The following is a 26,526-nucleotide window of genomic DNA, read 5'->3' as shown; positions in this document are numbered from 1 at the left end:
AAACAGACAAAAGGCTTCATTTCCGCTACTGATATGAACTAAGGGAGAAGAAACTCAGCATTTCTGGAGGTTTTTTCCCCCATTCTGCAGCAGCCTTTCTACAAACTCTTGACTCAGCGTCTTTGGTCTGTCATTGAGGCAGCCATTTTCCCACGAAGGCTCACAAGATCTCTCCACAGTGCACTGCAGGAACCAATTACCTCTCTTGGATGAGCGCATGCCTTTCATTTCAGTTGATCTAGGGATGATTTTTTTTTTTAAATTATTGTTCTGACTGTGCAACCTCTCATGTCAGGAGGCTTGCTGTGGAAACAGGAATTTGTCCACTGCTGCGTGTTTGTACATTTAGCTTTAAAGACACCTCTGCTTTATTCTGTAAAATGAGCTCATGATACTGGTTGAGATCTCCGTGCATACAAATATGGTGAGCATTGTATGTTTGAGTACATAAACTACATCAGGCCTTTCATAATTCGGACTACTCGGACAGTGTTTTCAGATATTTGTACTGTGTTGCCATCTGCTGGACAAAGTTGAATTAACACAGATTAATGTAAACTGCCTGTTGATGGCGACGCTTTCAGCCAAGGTAGGAAGATGCTGATGCTGTACGGCTTCTGCAAATTCCCAAAAAGCTGCATCGGAAACTGGAACCTCTTTCAAATGCACACGGTCTGCTCCTAGCTGGCCTAACTGAGCTCGCATTTTATTCTAGTCTGTCAGCTACATTTATTGAAATCGTTTTTCATTTCAGTAGAAATACTAAATGCCATTGAAACCAAACCAGACTTGTGCCAGAAATAACATCTTGCTCAGGAGTATTCTTTGGCACAATTGTTACAGTTTGTGTAGAAATCCTTCACCTAGGCATGCAGTTTATCGATTTGAGTGGGTCTTATGTATTCTGTGTACTAGATGTAGTTCGCAGTACTTCAAGGACACAGCCTGGGTTTCATTTTTTGTCATTGCTCAGTATACTGTATTTCTACTCTTAATGCTTTTATACAGAAATGTGATATCTTAAAAACACTTTTTTTAGATGATAATTCATTTGAAGATGAGAATATTTGAAATCCAGAATGCTGGTGAGTCTTTGTTGTGCCCAGATAACAGGATGTTTTTTTTTTTAAAGCAGGGAGTTTATTACAATTACTAGTGTGTGTCATGTTGTTTGTAGACAAATAAGTCTTCAGCAATGTGTGAGCAGCATTTTGCTGTTCGAGGTGCAGCTACATGAATTACTTTATATACCTCCGGGCCCCCACAAGGTAAATCTGGCAGCTAATTTAAAGGAAACCATCTGAGAAGTTTAGAGGGAAAATCTGTCTTTATTGAAATCAACAACTTAGACAAAAGAATCATATTTTGATATAAGTTGGGACGCACTGGTTTAACCAATGAGTTGTATTTTATAAGCTGATCCCATGTTTTTATGTCAAATTTGAATCTGAAAAGTAACTATAGTTATATAGCAAATAAGTCTTTAATAAACCGGCGAGCCGAAGAAAAAGAGACACTGGTGTTACAGTTAGAGTCATGTTTATTTACAGCAGAATCCTGAACGAGGAGGGAAAGAAGGGGAGAGGGCAGAGGGAAGGGGTTAAAAGGAGACAAAGTGTTTTAGATCAAGCGCCTCAGGATTCATGTTCCACTACACAGTTCTTAATTTATTTATTCACCATTTTTCTATACAGAATCCATTCAGCCGTAATATCAATGCACCAACAGAGCTGGAGTCCTCTACTGGAGGGGAGAAGAGGTGGAAATAAAAAATAAAAATAAAAATAAACTAAAGCACTAAAGGAAAAAGTTAAATAATAACAACCGGGTAAAAAGGAATTCATTTTCTATAAAAAACAAAACATTTTTGTTGTTTTCACCGTGATCGTCATCAATTATTTATGTATGTACATATATACACACATATATGTGTGTACACATATATATACACATATATATGTGTATATAGATCTATATATATTTTCTTTCCATGTCCATGAAGAGGTGAAGGGGCCTTGTGGTTCCATGATGTCCGAGTTTAGGCGACCGCACTGAGCGGCAGGCCGGGTGTCCCAACCTGACAGCATTCAGGTCTTAATATTCAGCCTTTGTGAATCAGTCACAGGAGGTCAGAGCTGACCAATCGCAGTCTTTCTGACCTGCAGCCTTTCTGACCTGCAGCCTTTGTCCCACCCACTCACGCTGCTGGCGCTGCTCTTTGTAGGCGAGCTCATTAGGTCCAGTGCCTCGGAGTCGGCCAGCAGAGACTCAAAACTGCGGTAGCCCCGTCGATGCAGTCAGAGAAATGATACACTGTACACTTAACATGCACGGCCAGATAGCATAGAAAAGTAAAAAACAAAAACTAAAAGCTAGCAAACTGCATCGTCCGTACGTCTCTCCCGACTTCCTGCTGCGCAATCACTCACACTTTTTCCAGTATACATTAGATATTAACTGACAAGCACCACAAAAAGGTGGAAGGACCATAAAAAAGAAAAGAAAAAGAGAGAGACTGTCAGGGACCAAGTGGTGACAGTAAAAACATCCTATGGGTGAATTTTTATTTCTAATTTCCATTTCATAACTGATTTTATCCCCTCTCTAGCTCCAAACAGACTTTATTATGTGATGACACACACACACGCGCACACAAACACACACACACACGCGCACACACACACACTTAACCGTCCACACAGAGTACCCTTCATCTGTAACTACATATGAAAACCACCTCGGTACGTCTTCACTTATCTCCATGCTTTGAGTCCAAACTTTCACGATGGTCTTCATCGATAGCGGTGAAGTTCAGATGACGTGTGCTGTTGTGCTGTTCCACCGACTTTCTCTTATGTCAAAACGTATACAAACTGATCAGATATCACCATGCTCAGACATTTACAATGTCTGAAATTTGATGCTTTAAGTGTCTCCATGGCCATAAATACATGTACATTTAGGATGTGCACAAGAGAAATTACCCAGCATGATGTATGATGTGGTTTCATGATGAAAAGTAACATAGCATACCTTAAAATGAATTCAACATTCATTTATTTGAAAAAGAACCAAAAAAAAAACAAACACTGTTTACATTTCCAACTGTCCGAAGAAAGACCGATAAAAACAAAATTGCCCCGTTGAGTTTTCTGTAACTTTTTACAAGTCAGGACACAAACTGTTTCCATTAGACATGTCATGTGTTTGTGAAACCGTTTGATCCAACACACTAGACACTAGAGCAGGAAACCAGCCACCGATGCAGATGTTTGTGTTTTTTCTGTTTTTTTTTTTATCCCAAAGATCCATCAGCTACATTTCTATCACACAAGCCAACAAACTTTAGAAAACAGCCTGTAAGTGATGGATGCTCACCAGTCGGTTTGACAAAACCGGCAGCCGAAATTCAGCTGTTGGCTGGCGTCAGTTTCCCACCCTATTCAACATGCTCCCGAACACAAATACAAACTCAAGATACCGCAAATACACATATATACAAATAGAAGCGGCCCCTAAAATGCTGGGGGCAGCTTAACAATTTATAATGCATTTCTGTATATGCCAAGAATAAAACTTTTTCTAAATAAAATACATAGTTATCTGTGAGGGCGGGGAATGGGGACAGCAGATGAACAGAGAGGATGAGGGTGGGGCTCGTAGGGGAGTGTCGGAGGGCGGGAGCGCTGGGGGGAAAAATAGCCATTGTGGTGGGATGAAGGGACAGATGAAGAAAGCACGGGGGGGGGAGGAAGAGGGAGACGGATGGAGGGGGAAGACTCTTCTTCTTTACTGTGTCGCTGCTCCCGAGCACTGTCCTGTGCCACTGCAACACTCCGCCTCTTCTCAGTTTGTTTAAACCGTTCTATAATAATAATACTAATAATAATAATAATAATGACCACGAGAATGCTAAAAAAAAATATATAGAAACCCCAGCCATGTCTCACAACCCTAAGTCCACAAAAAGGGGGGAGGCCTGGCCCTCGTGTTCATCCGAGTCGGTGACAAACAGAGATGCAGAGAAATTTAAAGACGCGGGGAAAGAAGGAAATCGCAGCGAGAAGAGGCCTGACGAATGGAAGGAGCCTCGGGAGAGAAGTGGCAAATGAGACTAACTATAGAGCAGAGAAAAAGGAAAAAAGGAGAGGGAGAGGGGGGGGGGGGGGCAAACACAGCGTAGGCAGGATGTGCTAAAAATGAAGAGGAAATAAACAGAAAAGAGGAAGCGGCGATGAAACGGGGAGGATGTAGGGACCAACAATGAATCGTGTTGGGGCGTTGTGATCCACACACTGGTGTCCTTCTGAGGGTTTTCACAGAAGATTGGCGGAAAGCATGAACAAGTGATGACAACATGGCCTCACTGTGAGTGCGCCCTCTCTCCTTCCCTCTAATTAAGGTAAAAGATCAGCAGTCCTCCCCGCACTGGTCGTTTTTTTTTTTTATCCCAGGGTGCATCATACCTCCAGGAAGCGGGAGCTGCTGGTCTTGGTGTGGAAGGGCTCGGACCACATGCGCCGCAAATCCCCCTGTGGAGCGCAAACACAAGTTTGGACGTGAGCGATGAATCAAATGTGTCCCGATGCATCCTCGCTGACCAAGTCAGCCGAGAAAACATCTGTAAAACTTTTTATCGACTTAAAAAAAACTCATTTATGCTCCTCTCGGATAAAATGGCTGAGTTGAGTGAGACCACAAAAGTCAGAAGAAAATCATAAGCAGAGGTGAACTATTAACCTGATAATTCATCTATTTTTAATTTTACAGTCATGATTACAACCACTTTACTACGTGAAACATGTTCACAAGTGTAGAATAAAATCATATGCACTTTAACAGGATGTGTTGCCATTAATAGAACATACTGTATGTGCTGCACTGTTGAAAACTTTGCAAAAAACCCCCAGTAAAGTTGCTAAATTCTGCAAAACTGCCACCGCCTAACTTTAGTTTTTCTTGTCCGCTAACCCGTACCTTCAGGTAGGCCATAGTGAGCAGAGGCAGCAGGGTGAAGGGCACCAGGTAGAGCAGAGCGGGCTGAGCCGCACGATGGATCCTGGAGGCCACAGTGGCAGTCAGCAGACCTGAAGACAGATTCACATCATCAGCAACCACATTATACCGGCTCCCGAACACCTAAAGCGATCACCCCTAAACCCACCAAACACAGTCACAATAAAACCCTCGACCTTTCACATCCATCCGTCCATCGGTTGCTTTTCTTACCCACAAAGTATCCGATGAGAGTGCAGTGGAAATAGGAGACGCGCTGCATGCGTCCGGACAAAGGGACTTCCCCATTTGCTTGCTTCTTGTAGTTGTCGTAGCGCAGGACGAAGCACAACAGCAGCCCCGGCATCACGATGTCTCCTATCCCCAGCATCGAGAAGTGACTTCCTGTGGAGCTGCACGCATCGGGGGAAAAAGAAGCAGAAAATACATTTGGGTACATGACACAGAGTCATGTGCAATAAGCGTGTACCGTTTGTATTTCATTCATCGTTTTAGCGTTAGTGAGGTTATAATGCTAGAAAATAAAAGTGTGTGATTGTTTTCTCCGCATGGTTCCGTCTGTGTCTTACCTGGGAAAGACCAGTTTTCCAGGTAAGGAGAGACGGGGGACGTCGCGGCCCATCCCGGGTCCCAAGTGGAGCTTCCGGGACAGAACATCTATGGGATTTTCAGCAGGTTGGGTTGCAACTTTGACCATCACATTACTATTAAAGATGTAGGCTGAGAAGAACACCTGTGGGGGGGGAAGAGAAGAGGAATTTAAGCCGCAATTCATCTTATACAGACGAGCAAGAAAACACCCATTTTTGAGAAGCTGCAGCCCGTTTGGTATTTAGAATAACTTTATTAATTGATCATCAGAATGATAATCAATACTCTTTGCTATTAATAGTTTCAGTTCTAGATTATAAATCTCCAGATGTATCGTCTGAATACCTGATTTATATCTTTAATCAGACTCCATCGCTGCTTCAACTCCTCAAAGCAGGTGGAGATAGTTTATCCGATTCATCTAACGTTTGTCTCACAAATAACGTTATTGTGAACATAAAAGGTCAGCGGGGAAATAAACACCGGAGGCGCCGAGCACGGCGAAAGATGAGAGCAATCGTAGTCGACGTGTTCACTGGTAGAACATCAGCTGAAGCGGTGTGTTGTGCAGAGTCAGTTATGATTTAAGTTCAGTTTGTATTTGTGTGTGCAGGACATAGTCTGACAAAACATGAGAGAAGCAGTTTTCTGTAATCAAATGACAAAGTGAATCATTTTTTAATTATTTCTAACAAGCAACTATTTAAACAAACGTATAATTACCTGAATGAAAGAGATAATACATCTAAAGCAGCAAGGTGCTCATAGTTCAGCTCTACTACGCTCAGATTAAGATCTGAACCGATTACTTTGTTCAGTGGTTCAATTACGTTCATCAAACTCAAAAAAACATGACTCTCCACCTCAGTCACTCTCTAACCCACTGATGCACATCCTCATAATAAAACCACCGCTCGTGACGCCGGTTCCCCTCGACGTTGGTGCCACTTTATCTGCTAAGTGGCCGTTGCTTTTGTGTGCAGGCGCGGCTCCAGAATAGGGACGGTGCCAGATATGACTAATAAATCAAACCTGAATCTACCAAAGCCAGAAAGAGACAAAGCTAGACATCAATGTTTTATCATTTCTCAAGAGGAATTTCCGATGATCATCCTAATTATGGCTTGTCGCACGCTCGCCTTCCTCTTCATCGTCTACCTTTGTTCATTTCCATTCGTGAAGGCTGAATTTCTCACGACCGAGGTTTTTCAAAACACTGGATTGTGGCTGGAAAATGTAAAATGAGTCACTTCCCCAAGCAGCAAGTAATCTAGCTGGCAAGGAGGTATTAGCTTGTGTATGTTTAAAAAAAAACCCACATGTAAAGGCTTTCATACGCTGAATCATGACCATTTTGTTTTAAGTTTGATACAAAGACATTTTTTAAATAATTGTGGCTTGTACGTCAGCTGCGACAGGGGTGAAGCTTTGGATGAGAGCGTGTCTTACCCAAAATACATCATAAATGAGCAGTCCTGATAGCAGCAGGCAAGACACCTTCAGACTGGGAAGCCGCACGAAGGCTATCATGGCGACACACAAGCCCATGGCTAAAGCTGCAGGGAGGAAAAAAAAACACACAAGATATGTTAACAACAGTTCCAAGTCTTAGCGGAAATGAGCTGAAATAGCAACGTGGGCACCGACTTTAGCAAGTTTATTTAAGAAACAGTCATTACTGTGCACACAGGCCTAATTAATTAGTCAGATTATTCTCATGAAATGTCTTAATTCACTTCTGGGTGCCCTGATGAGACACTAGATGGTGTTGAGATTAAACATGGGAGCACGTCAGGGTTTCCACGCGTAGACGATCGGACTCATTTAAAGTGAATGTTTGTCACAATGGCTGCATTTCACCTGTTAAAAGAAGTGCGTCTACTGTGGTGTTCATTTACTATAGCAGGCATAATGGTGATAGGAGCCCAGGGGGCACTGTAACATTATTTAACTGGTTCCAATGCAGAGACACACAGTATGCCATGCTGATTTTGGTTTTTGCATTCAAAGCTTCTATTGAGACATCAACACCCTCAAAAAGGGCTAGACGGCCCCATTTATACAGGCGAGTGCCTCCCCTAATGTGCTGCAAGTAGGAGAACAAACTGTTTATTGATCTCAGTCAAAATGTTATTTTATAAAAGGTTAAAAGCTCACATGTGAATTGAAGCAGAATATTTTGTTCGATAAAAACATGTGAATCGTGGACATGATTACATCTTTTTTCGATAAATGTTGACTTTTGGACCTGACGTCACTCTGTAGAGTTTGTATCACACGATACAAATACAAATAGTATAAAACTATTAGTGAAGCCTGATCTTTATCTGCAATTAAGCAGAAACACCGGGTTGAAATGTAATTAACAGATGTGCAAAAAGAAGCCCTACACGGTTGTGTCAAACTCTTCTGCAAATGTTTTAAATTTTATAGTCAGAGTTTGATTCTTCAGATCGTTTTCCCCAATTCAAACCGAAATGCTGCCATTTGTGTCAAGGCAGCGATTACTGAAGGAGACTGCCAGTAATACGTTTCAAATTACAGAAGTCAACTGGGTTAAATAAATGAAGTACACACACACACTTTTCTTCGTTTTGTCAGTGTCTCACTAAGATTCCAACTTTGAAAGGCCAGATAGCTTAAATGCCAGTTAGCAGCTGACTAACATCAGTGTATTCTCCCTGTTAAGAGTGCATCACACTACAGCAAGAGCCTTAAAATAGTGTTGCTAAAAACTTCATATTGTATGAGTCATGATGTCAAATTCCTCCTTCAACAGAAGATGAAACATTGTGCCCAGACTCCAGCCTTTATTAAAGATTGAGACGGCCGAATGTATTTTCACGACTCCGCAGCATCAAAGTTAGCAGCTATGCTAACAGAACTTCTCCTCGCACACTTCAAATCATCCGTCTAATAACTGGCAATGTTCCTAATGTGAACCACAAACCACCGTTCAGATTAATGTCACGAAATCGTTGGGATCCCGGTAGATCACCAGGAGTATTGAATAAAAACAAACGATCTGATGTGTACTGAATTCTGGTGGACGGGAACGCTGGCACAAGAGTCGGGACCGAGAGACGCACCGTCCATGAGCAGCCAGTGTCCAGTCAGCACCCAGATGAGCACCAGCAACACGGAGAGGGAGAAGGCCAGGAGCTCAGCCAGAGTGAAACGCCCACAGCAGCCAAAAGAAATCCTGCAACAAGACGAATAAGAGACACCCTCAATCAAGTGTAGTCTAAATCACACAGAACCGAGATAAGAAGACTTAACGGGAAGGAGAGGCGTGTGGACAGAACATTTATGGGATTTTTTTTTTTTTAGCATTAGAAAATGTGCAGGCAAACATTTACAGGCCGATTCATTTTGCACACGAGCAGTATTTGCATACTTAACGATAAGCAAAGAACAACTGAGAGAGCATTGATCTCTATAAGTGGAGCGAGTGAGACCCGGAGAAGACTATAAAACGTTTAGGCTCGCAATTCATAAAAAGTGGGAGCTAACGCTGGCTAAACTGTTACTGTTGAAATGACAAGGGGGACGGAGATGAGTGAATAATAATAATAACACAGAGTAGAAAAAGGGGTTTTGGGTTGGAGGGTTATTACTGATTCCGTAAAGCAGATAAAAGCTTTAGTGACACGAGAAAGGAAGCTCTGGATCACTAGAGAGGAGGCGTTCATATTGGTTATTGAGCGGGTGGGTTGTGTTGTTGGGGATTCCTTGTTCGAGGCTATTAAACATGTTTTGTATGCAGTAAGTAAAAAAATAAATAAAACCTGAAATAACAAAACTTATTTCCTACTTGTTCCCAGTGGCGTTATTAAGCCTCGCGGACAGTTTCAGTTTTAATTGACAGGAAGCTGATTTGCTGAAGCGCGGAGCTTTATAAATATTTTCAAAAAGACATGGGAGACTAAACCCTTGAGCGACAACAGGCACACAGAATCCACACGATTTGCTTACTTGTTCTGCGGGGAGCAGGGTCTGGTCAGATACTGGCACATCGGCAACAAGAGGAATGCAAATGCGATTGTTGCGAGAACTGAGGAGAAGAACAAATGGTCGCCGTTAAAAACCGAAGGCCTAACACAACTCGACTGCTCGTCCCGGTCGCTTTCGTTGAGTTTAATGGGGCGGCTAACGGCCTTTACAGTTTCAATACTCACAGTTTAAGAGGCCTGCCCCGGTGTCCCGACTACTGGACGGGAACGCGAAAAAAAGCCTGGTTAAAGCCGCTTTGTGTTACTACGTTCGAGAGCGGCACTCACCTGCCGTGCAGATGGTGAAGACCACCTGTACCGAGTCGAAGAAGAAGAACATGACTAGCAGAGACACCGAGGCTCCTATGGGCAGGAAGAGGGCCTGTGTGGAGTCTATAGTCTGAATACCTGCAACACAGAACATGAGAAGTGAATACTCGCACAGTCCAACAAAAAAAAAATTGGTTTGTTTTTGTGTGTTAGTTTTTGCAAGGTCTGAAGGATACAGACACTCACTGTTGTTTGAGCCTCCGTTATTGAAAGCCCCCGGCATGGGGTTACCGTCTTTATCCTTCTCCTGGTTCTCACAATCCATGTTTAATGATCTGCAGGAGGGGAGGGACACACAGGAAGTGAGTTGGACTCAGACAGCAGTAATCCCAATCTCAGAAGCATGTAAACTGTTGATATGAGGCTGTGTGGGAGACTTAAAAATACTTATTCTACGGTGAATTGATTAGTGTAAGTAAGGGTGTTGAAAATACCCGAAAACTTAAGCTGAACGTATCTCCAACACCATTTCCTTGCTTTTCTTTCCCGTCCAGAACAGTGTCATACCGAGAAGAATTACTACATATATATATGCACAAAAATGTAATTTATTTCTTTATTCTCCAGGCGTGTTCCCATCTTACAGGGGAACGCCTTTTCCACTGAAGACATTTTGACATCGTTACAAAACGCAAAAAAAACACAAGCGTCATTAATGAAATGAATGACGGCTGGATTTGCATTTAGCTGCTTCACTTTCAGGGCCCTGGCATCGTGCACGCTGGCTCACTGTCAACACAGTCGAGGCTTACAGACACACTTGAGCATTAATGGTTTCAGTAACACCTTTGCGTTTCCTGCTTTGACAAGTACAAATATCTGCCGTGTCTAATGCTGGAGACATCTCACAGTGCAGAGTAGAATACTTAAACACGTACGTCTACTCAAAGACTAAACTGATTAGAATTTGGTGGTCAAAGGCTAAGTGACCTCACAACTCATGTTTTTGCCCATAACTTAATAATTGATACGACTTATTATCACACAAACGTCTAACAGGATGAAGAGATGACGTGAAAGTGATGACATTTGAGACTATAGGTCTTTGCGAGACATGCTCGGTAAGTCCTTGTTGACTCCCCTCTAGACAGCTGAAGTGTTTATTTAGAGAGACTCACCTGAAGCTGCCATAGACGATGAGGAGGATGGAGATGAGGAAGGTGGACACCTGGCTGGAGTCAACTAGGGAGTAGGCCCTAAAGGAGGACACAGAGAAGAAGACAAAAGTGTATTTAATGAAACATCCCCCATCACCTTTAGTGCAATACTGGAGACAAAAGTACACATTGTTTGTATTGTTAAGCGCTTCATGTATATTTATTGACATTGATTAACTCAAACATTGATTAGTTTCTACTTAACAGAAGCTGTCAATTCCTTAAACATCACATGAACAGCAAAATAGAAAAGAAAAGTAAATAATCCTTAAATACACAAACGGTGTTGTGAAAAGACTTTAAGCCCTTTTTAATCTGCTGCTTCCTCCTTTTGTTGGTCCCAACTGGAATCTTTTACACACGGAGAGTTGCATCGAAGCCAGTTAGCCGACTGCAGCTTGATATCGATGATTATGCAAGTTTTGGCATTTCTCATTTTTGACTATATTGATGATTGATCGCAAGCTCAGGTGATTGAGTGCTAACTCATGCTAACTGTAACTTTGGTCAATCATTCCAGATTTTGACTTTGACAATCTCACATCGACGATTCTACAAACCCCGACTGTGAATCTCTGCAGGTACACGAGTCACGTTAACCCCTTCAAAGCAGCCAGAAACAGCCTGCTTCCAACAACCAAAAGTGATGCTGCGTGTGGAGATATGTCAGGAATCAAGATTAGGAAGTACAGTATGCATTTAACAATGTATACAACGGCCAACTGACTTGCGCAGTGTGTATATTTGGGGAACTGCGTCGACAATTTAAGTGTTCAACTATAATCACTGTAGTCAAAATTAGAAAACGAGAAGAATTTAAAATCCTCTTCAGTGACTATCGACAAGAACATCAAAAGCAACGTGAAAACATTCCAAACACACTGATACGACCCGCTTCAAGAACACGATGATATTCTATTCCCCTGATATCAGTGTGCTGAAAATAAGAATTGCAAATTTTGTTGTTTAAAAAAAACAAACAAACAAACTGGGGGAAAAAAACAAGCGATCGATTATGAAGATCAATAAAGCAAATGTGACCCATATGGTTCTAGGCACATTTGAAACACTCTACAAAAGGAGGGGGGGGGTCTCTTCACACAACAACAACAAGGTCTTCTACATTTTAATTGGGCCTATTGATGTAATTTGGGAGCATATGACTCATCCGTAGTTTGGAAAATAAACATCAAATAGCTGTGGTTTAAAAAAACATTGAAAGACGTGCAATTTAAAATCGCTCAACAACAGCATACTAGAGAAGAAGTATACGTCTTAATCCCACAAGGGGAAATCAATTATTATATATACACACACACACACACACACACACACACACACACACACACACACACACACACACACACACACACACACACACACACACACACACACACACACACACACACCTTCATGTATATATTGTACTATTTGTTATATTGTACAGCACGTCGCTTTTTCAAAGGTGCTTTATAAAGGGTAGCTACTTATTCACGGTTAATTTTTAATCAGCACTAATATAAAGCAGAATGTATGGGTCGTATCTTGTATGATATTTAATGAAAAACTAACATCACACCGATATAAAGTAACATAACAAAAGAAAATGCCTGAATGAGCTGAAAAGCATAAGCCAATTTAAACCCATCGCAAAGTCCCGCCCCTTGAACGCAGACTGGCCAATCATTGCGCAGCATCGGTCAGCTCTGACGGCTACCGGTTCATAAACGAGTCAACTCACAACCAAAATGATCTAGATTGATACACTACAGGTAAGAGGAAAAATATGCATTTTGGATTTTGTGGTGAACTGTCCCTTTAAGCTCAATTACTTCAGAACACAACAGCACATCCAGCTGAGGACACGGTTCTCTCTGCATAGTAATTGTGGAGATTAATGTGCGACGGTCCACTGGGAACCCAAATGTTGAGTCGTTTTTTTTTTCCCCAACAGCAGTGTGCAGGATTCTCTACATTCATTCAGCTTCGTTGTTCAACTCCTGCACCCAAGAACTCTGCTTACGGATATCGTCCAGTGTGGTGAAATGAAACTATTTGTCAACAACTATTTTAATCTAATAACTGTGTAAACATAGTCAATGTACAGCTCAAAACACTTTACATTTGTCAAGTATTTAACTCACAAAATAGTAAACAAAAATTATTGATATGTGAAGTTAGTGGAGCTATACTGAAGGCCGAAAAGTAAAGAATGTGATCGGCCATGATTACAACAGCCTCTAATGGACCCGCCTATAATGCGCTCCTACTGATCCCAGGTGCGCTAAGCGAGCCTGGTCATGAAATTACCACAGCAACAAAATGTATTCACTCACTCAGTGACTCAGTCGGTCAGTGACATACTTTCGAGTTTGAGTGGCCTCGCCTTGCTGCGATCCTGCCAAAAATAATCTAAATTCCTCTTAACCTACATCCTACTCCTTGCAATCTGTTTGTTTTTGTGCGTCGTGAGAAAGACCAGACAAAACAAACAGGAGCTGATGAAGGACATCATAATGCAAGTCCTTAGCCAAGAGAGTATCACTTCAGAATAAAGATGGCGGCATCTTGGTTCTGGTCCAGGAGAGACAAAGTGTACGTTCTAGATGAAGGATGAACGTGGCTTTAAAACTTCCTACAGCTTATTTTCAAACAAACAGATTTTCCGTGCTCTCAGAAACAAGAGATTGTACATTGTACATGTACATTTTTTTTTTTTCCATGCGTAAATCGGGCTTTTAGTTTTGCAGGCGGATGCTGCATTCAAGCGCCAAACTGTCAATGATCTGAGGGCCTTGACGTAGCGTAGACTTCACATGCAACCTTATAATTCAGACCTTTTCTAGGGGGAAAGACAAGGCTGCCATTGTGAAGCGGCTGCCTTCATGTGAGAGGTGCAGATTTGACCCCAATCCTGACCCGTCTGTCTCTCCCGTCAAACTCTCTGCCGTCTGGATTTAAAAAAAAAACAACAACCAGTGACCCCTAATAATGTCATCACCAGCTTAGCTCCCCCCAAATTTCATCAGGGTCTGCATCCAACGCTGACGTTTATTAGCTATCAGCAGATCCACACGGCCGGCTAAACCACCGACGCCGTTCCATTTTTGGTCGTAAACAATCACAATCGTGTCTTAAAAGATAGAGCCAATGATCGGCCGATGCTGCTTCAAGTGAAGCCCCCAAACAAATCACGACTACAGGTTTCTATCAATCCCAGAATGCAATGCGCCACATTTTATATAAAATGCACTTGTACAACACTAGAGCGCAAGACTGCAAGATCAGCTTGCAGATATATTGTATTGATGAATGTTGGCCGACAAGTAATTGAAGCACATTATTGCCAAACATACGTTTGAAGACGTTACTGAATAGCGACACTGTTACATCGTTGGTCTTAAATATTTTTTAATTGTTAAACGTCACACTCGCGGATGATTTAGAGGCTCTCACGTCTGTATCGCACTTAGACACTCTAAATACTTTGGGCTACATCAGTGGATGTTTGATTGCAGAATTTCCTGCTCACTATGTAATAAATAATTGAGTATTTATTATACTGAGAATAATAAATGAGACAAAAGAGAGCCGGAGCTACAAAGGGTCTTTCACATCATGATGACAGACGCTCCACACAGGAAAACCACATTAACAAAAAAAACGAACAACAGTCACAAGTTGAGCCCGGCCGTCTCTGAATGAGCTGAACATTTGTTACACGACAAGATGAAGTTCTAAAAATAAAAGAAACACTGCGGTGATTTAACGTCTGTAACAGTTTCCGCTATTTATTCCCACTACTGGCATTTCTCTTTATTATTAAAGTTTGATTTAGTGAGCTCTGGGTCATATTTTTAAAAAGGCAACAATATCTCCCACTCGACTACTACTCGACACACCACACAGCGACTATACATGGGTTTCCTCTGCAACATATGACACCATGCAAGGGAACATGGTGAAGTGTTTACATTACAATGTTAACAACGGATATGAACCTAAGCATCAGTGCAAGTAAGAAAGAAACGCACAAAACACTTACAACCGTATATAAAACCCTGGTTATGGAGGGTTAACGCCATCGTGGTCTGAACAGGGCTCGTGGGTAAATGCATTTTGGTTTTGGTCAGTGTTACTTCATTTGGATACCATCTGCTAAGAAATACCAGGACCTGCAACTTAACTCGGCATCCAGTGAGTACTATTTCAGTTGCGAGTATCGCTGGGCCGCATCACTAGTTGTCTTTCAAGTACTGACGGAGACAACAGCCCTCGCATATAAAAAAAAAAAAAAATGAAAAAAGACTCTGCTCTAAATCACTTTTCATTCTGGTATGTGATGCAGGAATTCACAGGTTTCATTGTGATGCGGAGGAGGAGGAGGAGGGGAAACAAGAATCTCCCGTCTCCTTTCATTCATTCAGCAGTACAGGAATGACGACGGGGTGTTTAGGAGGGGAGGGGTAACATGTGGAGAAGGGACACTACTTTTTTTTTTTTTTTTTTTTTTTTTTAGGAAGTACTAAACTAAGCAGGTTAAATATTTTGACAACAGTTTGGCCTCGAGCGTTAAAGACAGCGATTAAGAAACTGGCCTTGTTCTTCCCCACACACACACACACACACACTAATGATGTCACTGCCTCACTGTCGACACAGCGAGTGGACAGACAGCTAGTTTAATCTACCACGGACCTCATTCATATTCTAGCATCGAACCGGTTCGTCTGAATTCTGCGCACAAGCAGCCTGTAGAACATGGGTGCGATAGATGAATGGAACATTTAAAAACTAAATACAATCCCGGACTGTTGAGGGGCTGGATGGCGGCCCACAGCGCCATAAGACGTCCTTGTTCGCCAACGGGCTCGGTTTTCAATAACACAATTCCAATACCGTCCTCCGTCAAGCCAGCCGCATGCATGACTCGACCGTTAAGGGCCAGGTCAGCAGGCTACGACGAAGACTTCTACAAAACACTGCCCTGTGAGGCGTGGATATATACTAAATGATATCTTACTCAGTCCTCACCAGATCATACACAAGATGATACAAACTGAATATACATTAACTTAACATGCACTATTATTCACTCCGGTTTAAGGTTGCCGCTGGACCTCCTATTGGGGATTAACATTAATCTGCCTCCACTTTCTCATCCAATTATGGATGTAATGGGTTACATCCTTCAGGTACAAGAATGTAATTTGTGATCACAGATGACCTTTTTGTCGCTATGAATATAAGTACTCCTCCCCAACATTGCTACTCCAGTGTGTGTGTGTGTGTGTGTGTGTTTGTGTGTTTGTGTGTTTGTGGGGGTGTGGGTGTGTGTGCGTGTGTTTACACCCTTCTGTGGCATTTGTCTTTGTGTGAATGAGGCATGTGAGGGTTGGGCATCACAAGTATGCCCTGCAGAACGATGCGGGGCATAAATATACATTTATATTAGCTGCTGGTCAAAATGTCAAGACTGACGTCCAGATTGAATCATTATGTTAATTGTTTTCCAGACCACGTGGACACTATGAGGCAAAGTCTGAGCCTCGGGAATTCAAGATGCATTCGACCCGCTGTATGTCCGAATCTAAACTATTTAGGCTTTGAAATTCTGATGGCTAATCTTAAGCGGAGCTTCTGTTCCAAGATGCAGGCAACAGGTGTTCAGTAATCTGTCAGATTCAAACAGAGCGATGTGTGCTCTCAGCAGAACACAGCAGCATTAGTTGTGTCTATATAGTTAAAATATACTGTAGAGAAGAACTAAACAGTGCTTGTACCACAGATTCTTAGTTAAAAAGGCAGCAGATGCTCATTTACACTAGATGTTTCTGTTAAAATTTAAATGTATTTTTAAGTTCAACATCACCTCCTTTGTCTAGAAAGGCAGAGCTTGGACTAGGTTGTACTGTGGAGTCTTAATAACAGGATTTCGGGATAAGATCTTAATAACCATGTTTCTTGAGAATGGATTTTTCTTAAATTCATCAATAAAAAAGGCAACATAGTCTCAGTTAATATGTTTATGATAGCATGTTTATATTCTTTTATATCAATACGAAACAAGATTACATTTCTGACCAACCCTCAGAAGCTGTTGGCTTCACACTGACGACGCCATGTTATCGGTTTGTATGTAGTCTGAGGTAAATACCAGCAATGACTAATGTCAGGCAGCAAACAACACAAACTCATCCCTCTCTAAAACTCCCCCATCGCTAACACAGGGCCGTGTGTGGGATTGCAGATGAAACCACCGTTGTTGATGGCAAATATATCGACACATTCGCTCATAACCTTGCACACTTGCAAGAAGCTTTTAAAACATTTTGCGAGGCAGTAAAACGAGCTGCAGGGATGAGTTTGGCGGCTAACGTGGTTACTGAACATCAAAGGATTTTCTCCACACGTGGACAGCAACGCTTACAAATCACTCGTCCACACAACCCACAGAATGAACTGTGTAACGCAAGTGCTAAAACAATCAATTCGCTGATAAACAATCAGTCATTTATCAAGTACAATTACAGCTTCTTCTTGTGGGTATTCGTCAATATTTTTGACATGCCCATGACCAACCATATAACTACATTCAGCCAAGATTAACCAACTTCATTTGTGGGAAACACTGTACATATTCCCTGGCAGAATTTGAACTTTCAGTTTGATTGACGTGGTTGTTCATACTGGATATTACACCTGATGGTGTGGGCAGAGTGGTTTCACTATATGATGGGGTTTTTTTCCCCCTTTGATCTCTGAATCAAGAGCGAAAGCTCGGTCATAAGGCAAGCTGGTGCCTTTGTTTACCGAAGTGTTGTCTGCTACTTTACCAACAAACATGTGCGAACATGTCCACGTTTTTTCAGACCCCTGACATTGAACATAACAGCATCGCATCATATTCACTTTTGATCGTTGACTTGAATGTAATGCTCATCCTCTCCGCATCAGAAAAGCCCCGTCTTTCTCAGTCATAATATAAACCTCACTGTGACGTTTGTTATGTGCACTTGCCAGATAATCACACACTTGCATCCGGCCCTGAAGATAATATAGACCGAAACCCTTTGGCTGCTCAATAAAGCGTTTGACTAAAGAAACTAAAGTAAAGCAAAAAAGGCACAATTGGGCAAAAACAATGGCTGCAGCAACAGCTGTTAATGAAATGTTCAGGCAAAACATAATGGTTTATTTAAGATAATTTCCTCTTCCTCTCACAAATGAACAGATTAAAGGCTTTCATGTGGTGGCACCAACAAGTGCAGCGACTGATCAATGTTTCCCAGATACAAAACACGAAGAGTGGCACACTGCATTCGCCTCGATGGACAAGTAAAACCAAACACTATAAGAGAACTGCGTAGGTCTGCTCTTACTTACACGAGGTACTTGACACGCTGCAAAATGAGGAAGCGAAACAAGGAGAAAATTCCATTACCGAGTAGATGTAGTCGCGCGATTGTTGCATAAAGCCACCTACTGACGGTTTGGATTGAAGCAAGATGCAAGAAAGCCATGAAGGCTGATGAACATGTCATCAAACTACAAGTTGCAAGCTCTCAAAAAAAAAAAGACACCTACAAAACCACAAGCCTCAACAGGGGACGCCTCGGTTTACTTATCAGCAGTTCATCCAGGCAGTGATTGAGAAATATATATTAATAATTGTGCAAATTCAGCCAAGCACAGCATCCAATTCAAATGTCTGCACAAGCAATGTCAGAGAGGTCTGTATCTTCTAAAAACCTGCTTTAGTCAAGCATCCCTAGTACAACAAATCATATTATTTATGTCCATGATCTTAATGTAATGGTTTCGAAAATGCATTATTGGGCGTTTGCACGTTGTCTGCTTCCAAGGCGATGGGAGCACGGGGTTGCGTTCCGAGGCTCAAAGATGTGTAACAACAACAGACACAACTGGCAGAGGTAACGTTTCCAGACGACTTATGTTTGCCGAGGACAGCTTGATTTGTGCAACTAGGTGAGCCCGATATGAAGCTGCCATCTGTTCATTTAAAAACAGGAAAAACAAAGCAGAGCATCCTGTAACTTTAAGTTATTTCACCTCACTGGTATGGAGTAAAAGACCACCTACTGAACAGGTAATGTAATACGGAAGTGATGAAGTTAGATGTTATGGCAAGGTTCAATAAACCGGTGCAACGGCATTAACATTTTTAAAACCGCAAATACGACCACGGCAAATACACTTTTACTCTCCTGCGTTATGATAAGATATGAGAACGATATGATTTGAAAATGTGCAGCTTTGGCAGTCTTGACGGTACATCATGGCTCCCAACATGGACAAACTACGACAAAAGTGCTGACAGAGCAAACTGTGTTGACCTGAGGGGGAACCCCGGGGTGGGTACTACACTTTTACAACGACCATGTAGGCGCTATTGGCTGTAATCGCCGAATGAGAGCAGTGAAAAGCTAGCTAGTGGGGGCACGCTCACATGCATGAACAAGCACTGAAATGCGCGTGCGGCCAGCCCGCCTATGTCAATAAAGCACGGAGAAGCTGGGATAACAAGAGTGACTTCATTCTCAGGTAGACATTACTCCACTATATCTTCACATAGCTACAGTTGTTTGCTGAAAGCAAGTGTGACTTATCAGTTTGGTTGCACAGCAAAAAACTAATTTCAAGCGTGAATACAAGCTCTGAATTGTCTGTTTATAACATGAAAAACTAGAATAAAATGTCAGAGTCTGACGTTAGCGCGCACAGAGAACAACGCAACATCTAATGCAAAACATTTAAGTTCAACCAGTATAGATTGTTATCAGTTGACCTTATCTGAACCACAGTATACAGGTTTTAGGAAAGTCCATGACTTTTCCAAAAATTCTGGGTTCATTTAATTTTCCAAAACTTCGCCAGACCTGGAAATTGCTATTTTCAAATTCTTAGGTGTGTATGACCACACACATACAAATACACCCTGATCTCCACAGTTCTTCAGTGACATTTATGCCATTTCTCACACAATAGATTGTCATTGTTTGTGTCTTTGTTCTCTGATCATCATCATCAAAAAATATCTGTTATAATTCTGTTATAAAACTGTAAAGAAGCACTCCATGCTAACTTTTCCAATGAAAACCTACAACATCAAATCTATATTAAACTAACGCTGTCTTGGGCCCTTTAGTTGTTTTACTCTTATTTTTTTTCACAAACATGTAAAATAGGATTTTCACCACGTTATTGGCAAAAAAACTAATTCATTAGTTAATTAACTATTATTAGTTAGTACTAACATAATACGAATGGAGAAAGGGGGAGATGAACCCAAGAGATAGTATTTTCCAAAACAACTGCTACCACTTTGCATTCACGCTTAAAATAAATGTAGTCTGTGTCAACGAGAAATCGCCGGCCTAATATTACATCATAGTGAACATACAGCAGTGGTTGGGCTTTTCCTCATGTAAGCAATTTCCCCAACAGTACAAACAGGATTTTTTTATGAAAACTACAATGACAAAAAGCCAGTATAAATTAGTCAAAATAAAAAAAGTCTTAAAAAGACATTTCCAGGAAATAATCACAATGTGACATTAAATGAGATTTAGGTAAACACAAGCATTTCTGTGGACCACTACCATTCAATGAACCTGGTCTGCTGTTGGAGAGGTATTGGTTTGGACTATTCATACATAAGACGCTGCTGCTATAAGCATTGTGCGAACATTCAACCCGTGTTGCTGGGATCAAACAAGCATAATTTATCCTATTTTATTAACTAGGCCTCACCATAGTCAGGACATATTCATTCATGGGGCAACGCATTTCAGTGATCACACCATCTCTGTCTTCATCTAATCCTCACCAAGCACTTCAATTCAGCTATAACGTTCACCTTGTTTATAGTCTGCATACCTCACGTTTCCGCACATATGTTTTGGGACAACCTGTCTTGTGTCACAATGCTTACCTCACCCTGAAATAGTATTTTGGCGATGCCAGTTAGCTAGCTTTAGCTCAACGGCAGAACCTTTGTTATTGTGTGCAGCGGATCGACGACGAATGCTAGCCATCTAATCAGCTAACGCTAATTTGCTGGCACAGCTAATGTTCAATAATCGATTCGACACTGTCGTGCAGTGTCATTACAACTTTCAGACAGCAAGCGCTGATAATGTTAGCGAACGAGTCATTCACCAGCTGGCTAACCTCAGTGAGCTTAACACGTTAGCTAGGCAGCTAGCTCCGTAGCACTCGCTCACAATAGCACCGTTGGAACCGAAGCTAGGTAGCGCTAGCATAGCGTCAGCTGGTGCAGCTGATTAGCCGCGGCTAGCTAACCAGCCTGTTAGCAATATCGGAGGTGCAGGGGGGAAATGGGATTAGTGGCATTTTACACGCTCCACTGTGATACATGCATCAGAAGGAGTCTGTGTGGAGAGTATTTCCGTGACATGTCATGAATATAGTGCATTGGTTTAGTGACCTATATCACCAGGCAGTAGCAGCAGCTAGCGTACGGTAGCTAGCGGTACTACTAATCGGTAGCGCGATGCCTGTGCGCACTCACCAAGATGAGTAGCCCTGCTCCGCCATATCGCCGAAAACAGTGGGTTCCGCGACTGTGGCCAACACAGATTCAGGTCCCGGTGACAACCCGATGGGACCTCGGAGAGGTTTTCCGCGTATCCTTCACAATCCAACAGTCCTAGCAGCTACTTTAAGGTGACAACATGACGATACATCCCGGCGGCAGCTAGTAGTCACTAGCTGAATATCTTGCAATTGAAATGGGAATGATGGTTTGCTATCGTTAGGTGGACAAGACAAAGCACCCCGAGAAAAGAAAAAAAAACACTGATGTTATTTTCGTCCGTTTTCGCTAATGTCCTGCCGTCAACCCCGGCCGTGAAGGCTCGGTCTCCAACGATGCTACAGCCACTGTAGATCCATATCCAGCATGATGTATCCAGAATAAATTCAGATAGTCCTCAAGTCTGCACCCCTCGCTGTTGTGGGAGACGTTCAAGCTTTGTTTTCTATGGCGAGTCACGGGAACGCGCAAAATCGCCCTGCTGTAGAGCGACACAAGTAGGACGTGCACTGAGACGCTTTTGTACTGGCAATGGTTTCCCTTCAGCTGGCAGCTTTGCAGCCTATCATACACACCGACCACATTACGTCGATTATACAATATAATTCGTGGTTATACATATTTAAATTATTGCCGAATAATTTGATGTGATCATAAGCGTGATTTTGGATTACTGACAAAATACGGATAAACGGACAGCCCCTCTGTATTAGATGCATTTAAATAACTAGAGAAAAGGGGTTACACAAACAAACGTTTAACAAGTGTTTTTATAAGGTTTATACAAAGGAGAACAGGTATAGATTAGCCTGCTTTTGGCCTTTTTATATATTTTTTGCAAAGAAAGACTCACCCATTGGCTTCTGTCACATAAATGGTTTACAGAATTATCTGTAAGAGTTTATTTTGAATCAGTTTTGCTCCAGGGTCTAAGGCCCCTGGTCCAAAGACATATATCAGATATAAATTAGGCTATAATACATAATAAAACACAGTAAGACAAAAACAACAGCTACATATAAAATATTATGTTGTGTTACAAACATTTCAATAAATCTGAATGTCCTGACAATACGTTAGGCCTTACTACATGTATTTCTTTATCATATTTTCATTAGCAAATACATGTTGTGGCGCCTCCTTAGGAGGATCAATGTAATTGCAAAGAATGCTGGATTCAATGGTGGCCATAAAAAAATAATTAAATACTGTATCATTCAGGATTTAGCAGATGATTAATAGAAACAAGTATTGGAGAAGACACATGTTTCTACTGGATAGAGATCCTAAGAGGGTCCTCTGATCAATGTTAGTAAACCTGTAATAGGGACCCTGCAGATTAATGCTCTCTAGATATCACAATTTCCCCAGTTGCCCTTACTTATACAACTCTTGCAGGGTGGTTGAGCTTTTCAGTGAGAGCTCTTATAGGCATCACTGCACTCAATCTGTCCTGGCTTAAATATAATTGCATTTACATATACCTCAAGATCCTCAACAAAAGGTCAGGTCCTTATTGTTACTATTTTGTACAAGCTAGATTATCATTCCCCTTCATGGAACTTTCATCAGCACTGTGTGAGATTTTCTGTGTGAACAAACATGATGATTCCTTGGCCAATTGTAAAGCCCCACGGGCTCCCCAAGAGGCTGCAATATACAACCCTCGATATAAAACTGTTGGTTGGAACAAACGACATACAATTTGTATTAGCCACGCTAGAGGCTCAAGGGATGGCAATGTCAGTCATCAGTCAGTTTCAACTTTGGTCCAAACTGATATACCTCAACAACCCCTGGATGGATTGCCATTCAAGTTTTTACAGGCATCCATGATCTTCAGGGAAGTCTCCAGACCCTGATAAGATACGATAATCCTTTATTAGTCCCGCAGCGGGGACATTTACAGATGTATTCCTCTAGTGCCACCATGATATTGTCATTGTGGATTTTTAGTGAACTATGGGATGGATTGGCATGAATTTGGGGCAGACATTCATGGTCTTTCTGAGCTTGGTGATCCCCTGAACTTTCATCTAATGCAATCCTTATTTCCAAATTTCCAAATTGTGCAATAATTCGTTGGTTCTCTCCAACAGTTTGTTTTGTCTTCATAATAAGCATTAGGACCTAACTGAGCCGCTAGCATGGCTCTGGATCCGTTGTCTTCTTCTGTTCAAGGAGCCTTATCAGTACGCAACACCACTGAAAGACTATCAGCTCATTCAAATCAGGATTCATGTTTTTAGAGAACCAATCAAGATTAGGATTCATTCTCTGGGGACTAGAGTAGGCTCGACTAGGATCTACAGCAAATCTCATGGAATTCATCTGTTCTGGGGATGAGTTGCCATGGTTGGTCAGGGGGACATTTTGATGTAAAAGTGGCATTGGACAATAGGTCATGGGGGAAGTAGCTATTGAAATATCTTGCTTTGAATGAATGAATACACAAACTAATTCTCAGATGCACGCATGGACGGATGGAACAAGAAAAGAGTACATTAGCAACACGCTGGCCCGAGACTTCACACTGGTTCTGTTCTATGTCAATCGAAGAACATTCACTTACTTTAGTGTGTTAAACAAAAACAATGATGTATTATTAAAAAAGAAGCCTCAAGTCACAGTGATGTGTGCTTGGCCGTACTGGAGCACGATCCTGTAGTGTTGGCAATGGTATTGGTCAAAATGACTGTTTTTATAACAGACAAATAAAGAATCTAATTTCTACAGCCATGTGTGGTGTAGACACAGCTTACTGTCAATGTCTATTATAACTGTTCTGTGAAATTAACCATCCATGTGAACCCATGAGCATGCTATAAATCACGTGCAATCATTTCCGCCTCATTGAAAGTCGACCATTACACGGCTGCAGGCCATAACATTGCAAACCTATTAATTTCCCGTCCTGGTTAAGAAACAAAATCACATAAAAAGTGCAGACAATCCTTGCTCTTTTTACTTTCCAGCACAGTGGATTTAATCATCATGCTTGACAAAAGGAAACTTTCCTGTAAGAGCTTAGCTGATGCCAGACCAGACAGTGTCTTTCCTGTAGATAAAGATGGCATTAGGGTTTAGAATGGGGTCAATGGGATTCCCTCTAGCCAAAGAGTGTGGGGATTACCAAAGCCCGCAAAGAGCTGATTTTCTTACAGATTATGTGCATTCTGTTCTCAGCACCTTATATCCACAAGAGCACAGCAGCAGTATGGACCAAAATGTGTATTCATTCAATGGCAAGGAAGGTTTTTCTTTCTGCAGCATCCACGAGCTGCACTCAGCTAGCTTGTGACACAAAACTAAATTATATTTAGTGTCCATCTCTCTGAGCCTAAAGCCAAACAACAGCCATGTTCTGGGGTTTTGAAGAGGGGCGCTCATAACAACTACTTAAGTGTATGTAGTCAATACTAATTTAAGATATGACAGGACGCCTAAATTATGTAATTTAGTGCACATGATAACCATGTTGTTGGGTATGTAGATCATATGAGAAGAACACGGTTCACAAAAGTTGTTCATAGAAGTAAGAGTTAGATTACAGACAGCCACAAATGTGAAATCACTGATAGTCTGAACATCAGCTGATAGTCTAAAGCAAATACTGAAGACCAGAGGTTTGCTCCATCTGTACAAAGAAAAATAAGGGCTAGTGTAAATATTGTCAATTCATTCTTGATTTCTGACAGGATGTTTCAATTACAGGCTTCAAGTGGCTGTCATTTATTTTAAAAATTAAATGTGTCTTTGTATTGATGTCAGCTGCATAATGGCTACAGAAAGGTGCATGTAAGTGTAAATAAAACGCCTTAGATATGAGTACATTTGCTGGCTCATTGCTGTGTGAGTACTCAATATTAGCTCAGAGGTGAAGCCCTTATTAAGTAAATACATGAGCTACTAAAACAATTTACTACATTTGGCACAAACTGGGCCTTCTGTGTCTTTCACTTTCAAATGTAGGTTAATTATTTATTAATGTGAGGTTGAATTGATCGTGATTTGTCTCAAACATTCAAATCAACTCAATCATTTCTAATTTATATAAATCATATTTTTCTTACTTAACAATGTTTTGTGCTCAATACCCCAAAATTGGATCCAAATACAAAATCTTCCATCTTAACATTGTAGTACATCAGTTTGGCCGGTAGATGTCAGCCTTTACTTTGAGGAAGGTGGACAAGCGACACAGAGGGGCAGACCACAACAAGTCATGCAAAGGTAGAGTTGTACAGAAAAAGAGTCGGTGCATTCGTCAACAGTTTATTTCCACTTACAGACATGTACTCTCCTTGCCATGTTCCCATTTTCATCTTTTTATGAACCACTGGTAAGTGATGCAGGTACCACATCAGTTACTTTGATGTACTGTATACAGGGCGATGTCTTGTTTGCAAAATTTACATTTTCTAGAACAGAGTTATGAGCACAGATATGTTCAGGGTTTGCCCTCTTTCGTCTTCAGTTGAGGAATGGAGCTCAATAAACATATTACATGTTGCACTTTATCTAGACTGGCCGTGCTGGATGCTTCAGTTGTCTACCTGATTAGCCAACACATCTAAACTGATTTAAGACTGAGTGCGCTGTCAGTATTGTTGTAGATTTGCAGAGAGTTCCAACTTCCAGGTCATGTGATTGTGAGAAGCAAAAACCTCTATGTACAGTTTCTGTTGGTTCCGCAAGTACGTATAGTGAATAACTCTTTATCAAGATCCAAATCTAACAATGTAGGATAACCTTTCCACTAAGAATATCTGCACCACCTATACAATTAATTACTAAGAGAATGCAGTGGTATTTGCATTGTTACTTACTCTTACACTTTATAGCATCAATTCCGAGTCAG

General features: G+C 41.5%; 1 protein-coding gene across 2 annotated transcripts; it reads right to left on the bottom strand.

Annotated features, from left to right (window-relative positions):
- Positions 1–3,040: 3,040 nt before the first annotated feature.
- Positions 3,041–22,092, bottom strand: sppl3 (signal peptide peptidase 3). 2 transcript variants are annotated; one of them, XM_079179639.1, is made up of 11 exons: positions 21,642–22,092; positions 11,048–11,125; positions 10,110–10,204; positions 9,888–10,007; positions 9,583–9,661; positions 8,697–8,809; positions 7,057–7,163; positions 5,586–5,749; positions 5,230–5,408; positions 4,978–5,087; positions 3,041–4,532 (listed from the first exon to the last, which is right to left on the bottom strand). In XM_079179639.1, exons 1-11 carry the CDS (start codon positions 21,665–21,667, stop codon positions 4,461–4,463), a joined length of 1,143 nt encoding a protein of 380 aa, XP_079035765.1. In that variant the 5' UTR covers positions 21,668–22,092; the 3' UTR covers positions 3,041–4,460. The 2 variants fall into 2 exon arrangements, with proteins under 2 accessions (XP_079035765.1, XP_079035766.1); XM_079179640.1 differs by having other exon boundaries at positions 10,116–10,204.
- Positions 22,093–26,526: the final 4,434 nt, after the last annotated feature.

The sequence above is a fragment of the Pholis gunnellus genome (genome assembly GCF_910591455.1).
Source record: "Pholis gunnellus genome assembly, chromosome: 18".
Classification (NCBI taxonomy): Eukaryota; Metazoa; Chordata; class Actinopteri; order Perciformes; family Pholidae; genus Pholis; species Pholis gunnellus.
This window is presented reverse-complemented; position numbering and strand designations above follow the sequence as displayed.

Excerpts from the sequence above, each read along its gene's own strand:
- sppl3 (XM_079179639.1), bottom strand. The coding sequence starts at position 21,667 with ATGGCGGAGCAGGGCTACTCATCTTG. Across the intron at positions 10,205-11,047 it reads ATCGTCTATGGCAGCTTCAG|ATCATTAAACATGGATTGTG; the intron begins GTGAGTCTCTCT and ends CCCCTCCTGCAG. Across the intron at positions 5,409-5,585 it reads GGAAAACTGGTCTTTCCCAG|CTCCACAGGAAGTCACTTCT; the intron begins GTAAGACACAGA and ends CGATGCGTGCAG.